The sequence below is a fragment of the Labrus mixtus genome, chromosome 5 (genome assembly GCF_963584025.1).
Source record: "Labrus mixtus chromosome 5, fLabMix1.1, whole genome shotgun sequence".
Classification (NCBI taxonomy): Eukaryota; Metazoa; Chordata; class Actinopteri; order Labriformes; family Labridae; genus Labrus; species Labrus mixtus.
This window is the reverse complement of record NC_083616.1, coordinates 22,848,661-22,861,915: the sequence shown is the minus strand read 5'-3', so window position 1 is coordinate 22,861,915 and position 13,255 is coordinate 22,848,661. Positions and strand designations below refer to the sequence as shown.

Below are 13,255 nucleotides of genomic sequence, written 5' to 3'. Positions count from 1 at the left end.
GTGGTACCAGTCTGTAATGGGACATACATTTCTGTTTTTGAAACACGATCAGACAAATTAAATCAAATCTAAAGTGTCCCAAGAGCCTCCAGAGCAGTGTCAGTGGTCCTTGCATATTGTGAAACTTTACTTTTTTTAAATAAACATGAATTCATCATCAACGTCAAACACGTCAGCTAAAAACATGAAGCAATTAAGGGGCGCTAATGGCCTAGCGGTAAAGTCGCACCCAATGTACAGAGGCTACAGTCCTTCAAGCGGGCGGCCCAGGTTCAAGTCCGACCTGCAGCTTCTTTCCTGCATGTTGTTCCCCACTCTTTCTCTTCACTGTCCTATCTAAATAAAAAGGCAAAAACCCAAAACTAAATCTTAGAAACAAACTATAAACATATGTATAACTGGAGTGAGATCTGTTGATTGTGAAGGGAAGGTTAGCATGTTTTACAACCATTTTCACACTCAACAGACCAGTCACTGGGTCCTTGTTCCCTGTTTGGCAGCATCTGTAATTATTATGCTTATATATTCAGCTTTTTTCTGTCTGTGTTTTGCCCTGTAAACAGCCTTCTATATGGTTCATCATCCAAAACTCAATAAACAAAATAGTAAAGCCAAAACTGCTGCTTGTTTGCTCACACACTCCCGCCCAAGTGTCCACATTACCGATGTCCTCCAGGACCTCGTCTAGCTCCCAGTTCTCCAACTAATCTGGTTCAGAGTCCTTCTCCTTAACTTCAAAGCCCCGAACAACCTGGCCCCCCCAAAATGTTCTATTGCTACCCCCTCCCCCTGGATCTCTCTCCCCAAACACATCTGAGACTTCTACAGACCTGCCACAATTCAAATCCCTAATCAAAACCCACCTTTTCAGAACTGCTAACTTCTAATGTTGGGTCTAATTGTTTTCATGTTTTTGTTTCTGTTAACTTGCTTTGTCTGAATGGACAAGATGAGCAGATATATAGGAAGATATGCAGATCCTGTACAGTATAGACCTGTAAATATAATGTCTGATTAAGAGATAAAGAAACAGAGACCCTGTATGTGGAGGAGGTGAGAGTGGCTTTATGGTGCTAATGGCTCTTTATGTCCTAGTGAGGGGTTAGCAGCTGTCACACACGCACACCACTCTTGCACACACACGCACACACTTTTTGTATGTGTGCGCACAAGCTAATTAGCGTCTTTCTTGTAACCTTTTCTTGATGCGATGCCTCAGATGCCCTTACGCTCTCTCTCTCTCTTCAGTCTGAGAGGCCCGTTTAACACCACTATATAAGATCTGAGCGTGTGCAGTGGGAAGTCGGCTTAGCTGACTCGAGCACGCGAAAACAAGAAGATAATGATGCCCCACCATGCGCCTGTTCTGCTCTTACAGGGGACACTTCACGCTGTGTCATTTGATGAGTGACCTGCAGCTCTTCATGAGTAATTTAGTACTCCAATAAGGCTCTCTGTATGTCTATTTTAGTCTGAGGAAAGATACGATTGTTCAACTTACAAGGCCAACTGCATACACGTCAATACACAAAGAGGTGTTACTGTTTGGTTTTAGTTAGAGGTGCAAACAGCTCAACAGGATGGTGATAATGAGAGCAGGCACGAGGGAAACAGACCACAAACTTTCAAACAGGGATGCATTTAAACACTGATCTCATCCTGGAGTCATTCTTTAATGTCTGTTTTCATCATTTCTGAGTTAATTCGATTTTTGTTCTGATTTGGTTTTTTTTATTGCTGCTTGTGTTTCCAGATTTAACCTTTCAGAATATTTAAAACTGAAAAGAAGAGTCCCCACTAGAATATGTTACGATGTGTCTTTTAAAAGTTTGGAAAAAGCACTGAAGATCAGGTATTGCACCAAACATAGACACGTCTCAAAACCCGCCCTGCTGTTCTGATTGGACGTTTTTCTGCTGTATGTTGGTGTAAATTAAATCACTTACTTCTGCGGATGCTCCTTCTCAGTTTGCCGCAGAAAGGGTCGATCTTTTGCACCTCCTCCCCTTCGGTAGTTGAGCAAGGACTCTGATCCGGAGACGAGGGAATGGGAGGAGCTTGTTCTTGTGGTGGCTTGGAATTGTTTGGCGGTGGAGAGGTAGAGGAGAGAGGAGGAGACGGAGAGGAGGTGGTTGGAGTGGGAGTCTGAGGCGTGGGGGTTTGGGGGGTGTGGGCAGATGTGGGGCTACTGGCAGCAGACTGGGAAGTGCTATGGTTAGTGCTGGAGTTTGACAGGGGACTGGTCAGGTCGAGCCCTCCGACCCTGCCAGTGATAGGGGAGTGGAGGGAGAGCTTTCGTGTACGGACGGGAGAGGAAGTGCGGGAAGGGATGGACAGAGGAGGCGGAGAGGAGAACTTGCGGCAGAGACGAGGTGATTTGTCATTTGTGTGCTCACCACTTCTGTTATTCTGATTGGTGGCAAAGAAAAGCTCCAGAGACCTGTAGGGGGAGAAAAGCAATATGTTAGAAAAATAAGTGGATATCTTTAAAACACAAGGGAGAGTTCAGGGGAAATGAGAACATGATGAAGAGAAAATATGAAAGTGCAGCATCTCAAAACAAGTCTGTTTGCCTTAAATGGAATGGGTTCAATGGAAATGAACCTTTGTCAGACAGTTCCTTGAAGAAGTTTAGGGTCAAAATAAAATTGCATGCTGCGGATTCAGAATTCATAATGAAGAGAATGAGAGTAGGAAAAATCCACATGGAAGGGGTTCGAATTTTCACAGCAAACACACAACCACAACCTAAAGGCATTCCGAGTTACATTTGGGGCATTTAGCTAATGTAGTTATCCAGAGTGACTAATAATGTGTGGGCACACACAGTGCAGTCATAAAGTATTACAACACTGGCAGTTTTAGAGCGCTGTGCTCGAGCATACTGGTCTGGGAGTAGAACAGAGTCTTTGAGGTTATGGTGTTAACTCTCAGCTTTAATTTTAGCGTTTTCACATCCACATCAGAGGAAGCACGTAGGAAGTTAAGATGTTTGTTTATTTGTTTACCCAGTTTCAAAGAAATAGAAAATAAAGAAGGGAAAAGGCAACAAAAACCAAAAGCTCCTTTATTAATTATGTGTCCGTTCAAATGATGAAATGAGTACATGCAGCATAAAAAATGGGCCACTTGTAAATGTGGAACAAATACAGAGTCTTCACTTAACTATGCAGGCTTTGCATTATTCATCAGATTTGATTCTATGGCCTTGTTATCTTGGTCCGCTTCATTGCTGTAATCAGTGTCTGTTCTTTGCATCTTCTTTCACTGAGAATCTTAAAGATTAAACCTCTGTATATTTCCTAGATTTCTCCTACAGCAGAGAGGCAAAGTAAGCAGCTATCTCTTGAACATAAAGGAAAATGAAGACGCTATGAAGTATCAGTAACATGAAAACAGAACTCAAAAGAGAGTCCTTATCGGACTAACATATTTCTACCACAAAAGAATTGCAACGTTGCTCCTCCTGATTGTTAAAAGGAACTATTTGTCAGCATGTTTGTCCTATCAACTTATTAAGAGGCTGTTTGCTTTAGATCTGATTTAGTCAGAAAAACATATTCTAAGTTTGATCTAAAAGGGTGACCCTTACAGAGTGGAGGAGAGATTATAAATTATGGCTCCCCAAATTCCCTGATTGTCTTGTCTTGGTGTCATTGCTTTGCTGCTTTGCACTAAAAATTAAATGTATTTGAGTGTTCCTAAAACTGTTCGGGGAATGTGAACATGAAGCCACATAAAATCCTTTATTTCTGGAACCAACAGTCTTTTCACAGAAAAGTATAACCGACATAGGAGAGAAACAAGATCTCCTTTAACAGAGTACACTTGCAAGGATTAAACGCTGAATTAAATAAGCAATGAAAGTGCAAAAGCTTTAATCAATGAGTAATTTGGTGATTATTTCCATGATGACATCGACACTGCTCAGAGAGCTACATCTAGGGAGGAGTAACCATGCATTGATAAACACAGCCATCATTTCTTCACGCACGCCTGTAAATCCTCAGAACATAGGAGAACAAATTGAATCCCAGTTGATAAGAGGAGGGAGGCAAACTGAAGAGGATAGAGGAAGGGAAGATACTTGAAAAGCAGAAAGAAGGACGCGGAAGAACTCTCAGGCAAGCAGAGGGAAAAAAAAGAGGAGGCAAGCAGCTGAAGATGCTAAAGAGAAGTGTTTAAAAAGCACTGAAGAGGAATAACAGATATGGATTCACTACAGAGTGAAAAGAACCGGCTAACATGAACCCAGCATCAACCTAAAAAATCTGTGAGTTGTACATTTACACAAAGAGATATAAAGAGAATAGAAAAAGTCCAAGTAAGGAGGAACTCGTGCATCAGTGAATTGTCAGACCGAGACCAGAGGAAAGGAAGAACAGGCAGGAAAGAAAGGATATAGTGAGAAGCAGGACAGAGAGAGAGAAGAGTTGGTTACTTGGACTGGTCCACGGCTATCTTCTTGATCTTCATACTGTAGTCAGGACACATGGATGAGATGGACAGACGATCAAATGAGTGGTACTGTGCCCTGTGGGGGGGGGGGGGGGGGGGGGGGGTCATGAAGAGACAGGAGATGGATGACACAGAACAATGATTAAATGGAGGGGCGTTTCCTTCTAGACATGAAAAGAAGAGATGTGACAGAGACAGAGCATGATTTCAGGGTAGATGATTGAGGCATAATAAATGAAATTCTTGAAAATGGAAAGGTGTTTTTGATGGTGAAAAGGTGGACAGTGTGTGAGCTAGAGAACAACAGCATGATCAATCTCCCAGGTATTGAAAAGTGACCAAAGGAAGAAACAGAACTATACAGTGAACTGTCAAGAATCTGTGTTATGTGCTTCAATGTGGCCGTGTGTGTGTGTGTGTGTGTGTGTGTGTGTGTGTGTGTGTGTGTGTGTGTGTGTGTGTGTGTGTGTGTGTGTGTGTGTGTGTGTTAATAACGGGGGTCTCAGACAGAGGCAACAATTAAACAGTGAGAACCTCCTCCTTCTGAAAGAGAAAAGAATAAAACAGACTTTGGGGGGGGGGGGGGGGGGGGGCGTTCGGTTCGAGGTTCAAGACTCCTTGAACAGAAATGTCCTCAAAATCGAATCATCTTGATAGCAAATGTTTATTGGAATACATGGCAAATTAAATATATTATCCATAAAATTAAATAAGCCAGGCAATAAGTCAGAGAATTCTTTTAACAAAGTCTAAGTAAGAGGACTTCACCAGAGCCCAACACTTCCCTCCCTGCATGCCACTGGTCTATGATGTCTCCTCTTCGTTCTCTTCCAGTGAACGCATCCTCAGGCCATAGCGAGCTGCACTTTACATACAGACCAGGCAGAGAACAACTTTTCTAGTTTTCAGCCAGACCCCCACTAGATGAGAGCATGAAAAAAAGAAAATGGAGACACAAACTCTTAATCTGTCAAACGTTCTTCTTTCCTACAGCAGAGCCAAAAACATATTGTTGTTGAAGCATCTGTTCTGCTGGCTTTAAAACACAAGCTGCAGTGTGTTTCAGCCAGAATGTATTCAACCTTGTGGACAGAAGTGGGTGCTGCGTGCTGGGTCCAAAACACTGACCTGCATAGGACTACCTCATGCACAGAATGAGGGGGAGGCTTATAAAACCCTCTCAGTAAACTCATTTCACACAAACACACATCCTTACAGTTTTCATACACTCGTCCAAACTGAAATCCAGACAGACACATAAAAAGAGTTTTGTAAATATGTCTGCACCTACTCCTATTTTTTGTGTTTGTGAACGCATATTTGATTGTTTGCAGTGTGATGACCTGATAGGTATCGACGAGAAGGGCTTCTTGTAGATGTCGGCCAGTTTGTCCATGACGACCGTTGCCGTGGTAAAGATCCTGTACGTGTGCAGGAAGGTGTTGAGGAAGTCGATGGAGAGGAAGCGCAGATCTGTCAGCCTCTCCAGCAGCCGCTCCACGCTGGCGTAGCGGATCTGGGGGACCTTGCAGGAGTTGAGCGTCTTGCTGAAGCAAATGTCAACATCATCTTTATGGAGACGCACATCGGATCTGATGGATACACAAGTACACACATACACAAACACACATAACCAAGCATGGGTGACTGTTGGGCTGCTAAGAAAGGAACTTATTATGAAAATAGCTCAGCAAAAATACACAAAAAGTAAGAGAGACATGAATACATAAATCAATAGTATAATCCAGCGTATACCAAAGAACACTATCGAGCAACAGCACAAATAATAATACAAAAAGCAAAATACATAACATCCAGCCTATATTTACCATTCATCAACACAACTAACATTTTCACCCGAGTATGCTACTTTATAATCTAGTGTTTTGCAAAACTGAAAAATTGTTTTTTCTCTTCATGTACACAAACACACTTACTTGATCATATGAGGCACAGTGACTTTAGAGTTCTCCTCAAATACACTGGTCATCAAGCCATTACAGCGGATGTTATCTATACACTACAGAAGTACAGAGAAAAGATCAGAGAACAAAGTGAAAGAATGACATTTTGAGAAGGAAGAGGGAGAATGACTTCACATATTCAGCAACACTTGCCTTCAACGAAACGAGATAGATTCAATGGTACGAAAGATTATAACAACAGAATCAGATGTACCAGTGAATGCACATGTATGTTTTTGATGTCCTTTATTTGAAACCTTGATATGCTGTTAACTTGGTCTCCTGTGTAAGAGATTTTATATCTCATGGGTAGTATTCGGGGTAAGTTTTTATTTAATTAACAGGGTTTCTGAACCACAGAATTTAAGGCATGAGAGCAACATGAGAGCCTGCAACAACACAATATAGTAATCATTGTGTTGTTGTATATATACTATAGTAAAGTAAACTACATTTATTTTAAAAAGTGTATCTGTGTTGTTTTTCTGGCCACACTCTTAAATACTGAAACACTTGTTTTGTATTCTTAAATCCTGGTTGACAATGTTTAGAAAAACAAAAAGCCAGATGTATGTTTTTTGTCTGATAAGAATGGATCCAGTGTGCCATGCTTGTAATGTACAACTGTGTTTGTGTAGTTCTGAGGCTCGCCTCCTGGGAACTGCACCCGTGTCTGTGTTTACTTTATCACTAAGCCTTCTCAATGCCCGAAGGAGACTTCTCTCGTTATTTGGAGGCTCTTGTTATTCAGTGTTCGTCTGGGAGTGTGTGTGTGTGTGTGTGTGTGTGTTGTGTGGCTTTTAGCATTACCTGGCTAATATCGCTGGTCCACGCTGCCTTCTCCTGCCGTGACGGTGCCAGTAACACCACCGTGAACGAAGGCGAGTCTGACGGCTCCACCACCAACTTGAAGTCCAGCTGGCCAAAAACCTGACCGCCTGCTTTAGCTGTGTGAGAGGACAGTAAAGAGCTTTTCAGTGTGTTTTTTACATGATAGTGAAAGTAAAAAAAACATGCTTGTGCCCACACACAACAACCATACACACACGCACACATGCACTCCACACACACACACACACGCGCACACACACAAACACACAGGATTAACTAAACAGACTTTCCTATCCATTCTTTGCACCCCTGAGCTAAAGTGTGAAGTTGTGTGTTGAAGACGTGCACATGTATGTTGTTTGTGTGCGTGTGTGTGTGTGTGTGTGTGTGTGTGTGTGTGTGTGTGTGTGTGTGTGTGTGTGTGTGCCATTCTTCTTGCTAAATGAATCCTTAGAAAAAAATATAATGGATCTGTAGTGTCAAAAGATCAAACCTCGACATTTAAAGGGGTGAGCATCTGATATTTAAAGTGATTTCTGGACACACATCATCTGACACCTAATTAACCTCTGTGAGTGCTGAAGGGCTTTAATGAGCCAATGAGAGCTTTCCCAGTGACGGCGAAAGTGGAAACACTGATTCACAGATGATGTAGCAAAACTTACACTCCTCGTCACTGGCATCTGGTTCCTCTATGAGCGTGCAGTCAATCAGGGACAAGACTCCGCCTTGCTGCAGGAGTTCAAAAGATATATTAACAACAGTGTTAAAAACAAATGCAAGAAAAAATTAAATACACTTTCTTTACGAGATCTAGTTAAATGACATGAAGTAGGTTAAGGTTCCACTGAAGAGACATTCATTAAAACATGCTACCCTTTTCTTTACAGTGCTCATTCATCGATAAAGTGACTATGTATGGGGAGCATGATATGATAGTGGATATTTGGCTATTGAGAAATATGTCCCCTGAAATCTTAAATAAAAATTCCTCCCATATTCTGACAATGAATATGGAGTGAGTAGTGGTTAAATATAAAGGCATTATGTACTGGGAGCATCGCTTTATACGGGATACGAATAGCCTCTGCTATCATTTAACGCTATGGTAACCCTTTTTCTGACAAGGCAGCACATCACAGCAGAACACCGGCTTCCTTCTGATGTGTATTTCTATACACACTCTTAATGTGCTCTTTAATAACTCTTTAATAATACAATACTTTATTGTCCACCAGGGGGGAATTTGGTACACTGGTATACATATGATAACAAAGATGGTGTACCTATGAAGGAGTAGAACTTTCTGGTACACAACACGATTGTGTCAGGTAAACAAATGAACAGATGAAAAGGCTAACTCAAACTCTTTGCAGAATCCCTCTACAGCGTGACAGACAGGAAGTCACTTAAACTGATTTCCTTTTAGACTTTTGGGTCTTTTGGGCTCTATCAAAACAAAGGTTTGCTTTTGACATTAAAGCAATGCCAAAAGCAAGTTTCTGTATCTTGTAGTATAAAAAAACTGATGTTAAAGCTACAGTAGGCAACAATATTTCATAAGATTTTTCTTTGAATTATCAGATATATAAAATTGCATGTAACAATAACAATAATTTGAATGATGTCTGATCTGTGTTTCTGAGCCTCCGCCCCTTCATATTTACATTTTAACAAATCGCCTGGTCTGAATCGAACAACCAATCAGGGGAAACAAGCCAGTCAAAGTAACTCTGTACAAAGAGGCATCATTTGTTTTTCTACGTGACTTGTGTTGGATGTTATCACCTTGAGGAGGTGCAGTTTTCCACCAGAGCTGCGTGTACAGACGAGGAAATGTTTGGTGAAGAGGAAGCACTGTCTTTCCCCTTCCTTCTTCAGGGAGAGAGAGCCGAGGCGGACCTTACTCAGTTTCCCTCGCTCCACTGACGGCAGCTGGATCAGAGAGCCTGCGTGAGGGGCAGGGTGGGACCAGGATTACCCTCAGTTTCATTAAGGTGACATTAAGGTGGGGGCTGAGTTTACAGAGTTTCTGTACTTAAACAAACATACGTGTGTTAAATATCTACACTATAGACCTGGCAGACAGGTCAACTGAGTCCTGAGTTTATTTAGATATTAGTTCAGTGCCCTGCTCTAAAACAAATGAGCATCACAAAAGACTTAGTAGGCCTTTGATCAGAGCTTTTAAGGGCCGGTCTCGTCCACCAATCTTTATTTTAACCAATTGCTGATGAAATGTAGAATTAATGCAGTAGATTAAAGATTAGGGTGATCAAGAATGACTGTGTTTTGTTACAGTTGGCAAACTGCAAACTGATGTTCTGTTGCCATGACATCATGTTTAGTCTTTATCTTATACAAGTGATCGTAGGCGAAAGGGAACTTGTTGTAGCTTTCTACGTTTTGACTTTACAATACTTCCATTTGTCAAACACCTGACAGTAAAAGTGCATTGGAAGGCCACAGGAACGAAACTTGAAAGTATATCCTTTTCAACCAAATAACAGCTTTTTATTGCTACGACTGCTTAGATGTTTTGTCCATTAGGCTTGATCTAAAAAGGAACTTATCATGGAGAACTTCTACCATTCAGTAGAATCTCTTTTTTTTTCACAAGGAAAGCTTGAGAAGAGCAAAATCTCTAAAGCTGATGCCATGATTCAGTGACTGAGCTACACTAAGGTAACGTGTCGGTGCTCTTGGATCCAAAAGTTGAGAGGCAGGACGGTCTTATGATCAGGAAAACATCCGGAGCTAAGCTGTGTGGTGAGCTGTGCAGTTGGCTGATGAAGACTCACCCTGCCTCACAAAGGTCTGGCTTGTGTCAAGGAGGATGTCACAGCCCTCCACTATCATCCTCTCTATAGCCAGGTTCTTCCTGATGTTCTCAGTGTCACTGACCTCGTCGTGCATGACTCTGAAAACATGAAAACACACCAGTAAGTTCAGAATTCAATCTCTAGATGTGTTTCAGAAATTTTATTCAGACAATCATACCTCGACAGTTCCTCCAATTTGGACTTGGCAAATTCTAGACTCTTGCGCTCTACATGCTCGTGAGGCGTGTGCGCCAACAACTCATGCAAGGTGATGATGTAGCGAGGAATCTTGTAGGAGAAAAGATCAAGTCATTATAGACATAAAAAAAGCTGCCTATGTGCATACTTCTGACACCAGGCTCTGGTGTCCTTAATGTACCTGGAACATAGGGTATGTGAGAAAGGTCTCCAGCATCCTCCCCTCACAGGCAGCGTTAGACTCGTACTGTTTCAGCAGCTTGTCAAAGTCTCTGTTCTGCTTACAGTTGGCCAAAACCTGCAGGCTGTACTGATGGTTGCGCACAAACTCCTGATAGATGTTCAGCATGGGCAGCAGGATGTCAAACAGGTCAGCTAGAATCAAAAACACATACACACAAATTCTACAGTATGTAAGACATGAGGGTAAAAGTGGGAACTTTCCATGTACCTGCTAACAGCTGGCGGTTTCAGTTCAACAATATGTCTCTATTGTAACAACATAGCAGCTTAGCCTACATTTTACAGCTTCTTGTCAGATCTGTGACAAATTAAATATTGACAACACATCTCTTGTCTACTCCACAAATACCTTTTGTAGCATTTTTCTGGAGCATTTTACTGTTTTTAATGTCAGCTGGTTTATTTTGGCTTTGAAGAATTTAGCTGTCAAAGGCTGTGTTGCAAACACATTGTTATATGGCTAACTGTTGAAAAACTATTACTATTGTAGCTATTACTCTTACAATAATAAGCGTTCTGAACTTTCAATGGGGACTTAAAATTACAGTCTCAAATATCTCAGTTTCTTTCTCTTTCATGACTCTACTGGAAATCAACAATGACTGAATTTACAGAGATCTGTTGTGCTAGCTCTGCACTCGCCCTCTCTGATGTGTTACTGCTGAGTCATGCAATGCTAACTGTGTGTCGCTTGTTCATTTTTCAATACATTTCACTACCAACAAGGTTAGGTCTTTGATAAGTGGCAACAGAAAGCGACACAACAGACATCTACATTTGTCCATATGTGTCAAATCGTTTTTCCCTGCCCAGTAAGTTTGACCATTGCTTCTCAGAAATAAGAAGGCCAACCGTTATCAGAAGTGTGCTGAGTTTCTCCTTTAAAAAACACAAAGGGAAGAGACTGATGGTTAGAAAGATAGTAGAATTCTAAACTCACTTCAAAGCTGGTTCCTTAAACCAAACTCTGTAAACACAGTTTTAACAATCATGTGAGGTACGGCATCCTAGTTAGTTTACTGATCACAATGCTTTCTTCTTGGACAACAAACAATGGTTTAATAAGCTTCGTATACAAGTACATGACTACAAGGCCAAAATGGACACTTTAAACACAAAAAGGAAAAGTACTGGAAGAAGTAATGTTTCCTTTTTTATTTTTTTAGGGCTGGATCTTTAGGCTTTTCAAACCATGCAAGAAAGAGCAAAAAACAAAGACAAATTTAAAGAACATAGAGAGGTCAAAGATGGAGGCTTCTTCTTCCCAAAAATCTCATCTGCCGTAGTTTGTTGATGGTTTATAGTATGTGGCAATGGCGAGTGATTTGCGTCAAAACATATTGTTGGTAGAAAATCTGCATTCAGCGTCAGCCTGAGGCAGGGAGTCAGATAAGGATGACATCTAATCACACAATCTCTTTCTTTCTGAATTTGTCACAAGTAATTTGCTGTCGTGCCTTTCAGCAGTCTGTCTCCTAGGTGATGCTATCTGTCGAGGAGGTTTCTCTTTTAGGACGGGAATTTGTGGTAGGCCCTCTGCTCTGTGTGGTCATTGTCTGTCAAGACAATGAGTGTGCTGGGTGCACACTGAGATAGGAAAATGAGCGCGAGTGTGTGTGTTTGAGTGTGTGTGAATGGGGCGGTAAGACGTCAAGACTGACGTTTGAATGAGACAAAGTGGATGTGGAGGATGACTGAAAACCTGACCTTGATTTCACTGAGTGGCTGCAGAACACACACACACACACACACACACACACACACACACACACACACACACACACTGAGTATCTGTGTGTTTTCTCTGAGGTTAGGTAACAGCTTACCCAGCACCAAAGTTGGCCAGTTGGCTATCCTCGCCTTCAAGCCTTGATGGAAGATCTCATGTAGGAACATAATGGTCTCGCTGAAAGCACATTGTAGACAGCAGACTTAATACAAAATGAGAAATAGAGGTTTCATTGTCCCATCCATGTGTTTGCATCCAGCATGTTTTACAGCCAGGCAAAGACAGAAGTCAAATACTAGTTAATCACGTAGGAGCAGATTCACACAGAGGTATGCACCTGTTGAGGAAGATGCTGCTGACGTCATCGTGGCTGATGGGGGGTTTCTTGGAACTGGCAGCCATCCTCAGAGGTCTGAGGAAACAGTTGACCAGGATGTAGAGCTGGTGGACGTACCTGTCATCACACACATGGGGAAAACATAAAAAAAAAACATGTGTGATAACGATTTTAGTAACGTCTGTATCACCCAACAGAGGCAGTATTTGAGGAAATACATTTCATGAGGATGTTTTTTAGTAGTTTAATTGTAATAGTTTTTTTTGTTCTGAATTAAAAATTAATGTCCCCTCTTCTAACCCTGTTACTGTTCGAACACAATAACTGATAGCTTCTCTCCACATTTGTTGCTGTGACAACATCTGTTTTACTTTTTAACAGGGGTCGGTTATGTTTATGTCACAAACACAGGAGGGAAAAGAGTGTTGAATAAATATAATCAAATTTTTCCACTTAAAATGATGTGCTGTTTCAACCTTCCTAAAAAAGTGATACTTCTGACACAGTCATACATTTCCATGAAGGCTGCAGGACTTTAAACACAAAATGCATTTATTTTTCTAGCTGTTTTCTAAAAAAAAAAAAACCTATGCCATTACCACCCAGGGTCCAAGAAAGCAGCTCTCAGTCACTCTTGATTCATCATGATACAGACATTAACTCTAGTGTAATG

The 13,255-nt window shown here is 41.4% G+C and overlaps 1 protein-coding gene across 1 annotated transcript in view; it reads right to left on the bottom strand.

Moving 5' to 3' along the window:
* rasgrf2b (Ras protein-specific guanine nucleotide-releasing factor 2b) overlaps window positions 1–13,255 on the bottom strand; it is a gene marked incomplete at its 3' end in the record, with an annotated part of 42,920 nt that overhangs the window by 8,289 nt on the left and 21,376 nt on the right. The window contains exons 6-17 of the mRNA XM_061039067.1: window positions 12,583–12,699; window positions 12,343–12,422; window positions 10,455–10,648; window positions 10,254–10,363; window positions 10,055–10,173; window positions 9,042–9,202; window positions 7,919–7,985; window positions 7,233–7,369; window positions 6,396–6,478; window positions 5,802–6,050; window positions 4,442–4,534; window positions 1,947–2,440 (exon numbers count right to left, since the gene is read on the bottom strand). Coding sequence (XP_060895050.1) covers window positions 1,947–2,440; window positions 4,442–4,534; window positions 5,802–6,050; window positions 6,396–6,478; window positions 7,233–7,369; window positions 7,919–7,985; window positions 9,042–9,202; window positions 10,055–10,173; window positions 10,254–10,363; window positions 10,455–10,648; window positions 12,343–12,422; window positions 12,583–12,699 — 1,904 coding nt within the window. The remainder of the gene's footprint in view (window positions 1–1,946; window positions 2,441–4,441; window positions 4,535–5,801; window positions 6,051–6,395; window positions 6,479–7,232; window positions 7,370–7,918; window positions 7,986–9,041; window positions 9,203–10,054; window positions 10,174–10,253; window positions 10,364–10,454; window positions 10,649–12,342; window positions 12,423–12,582; window positions 12,700–13,255) is intronic.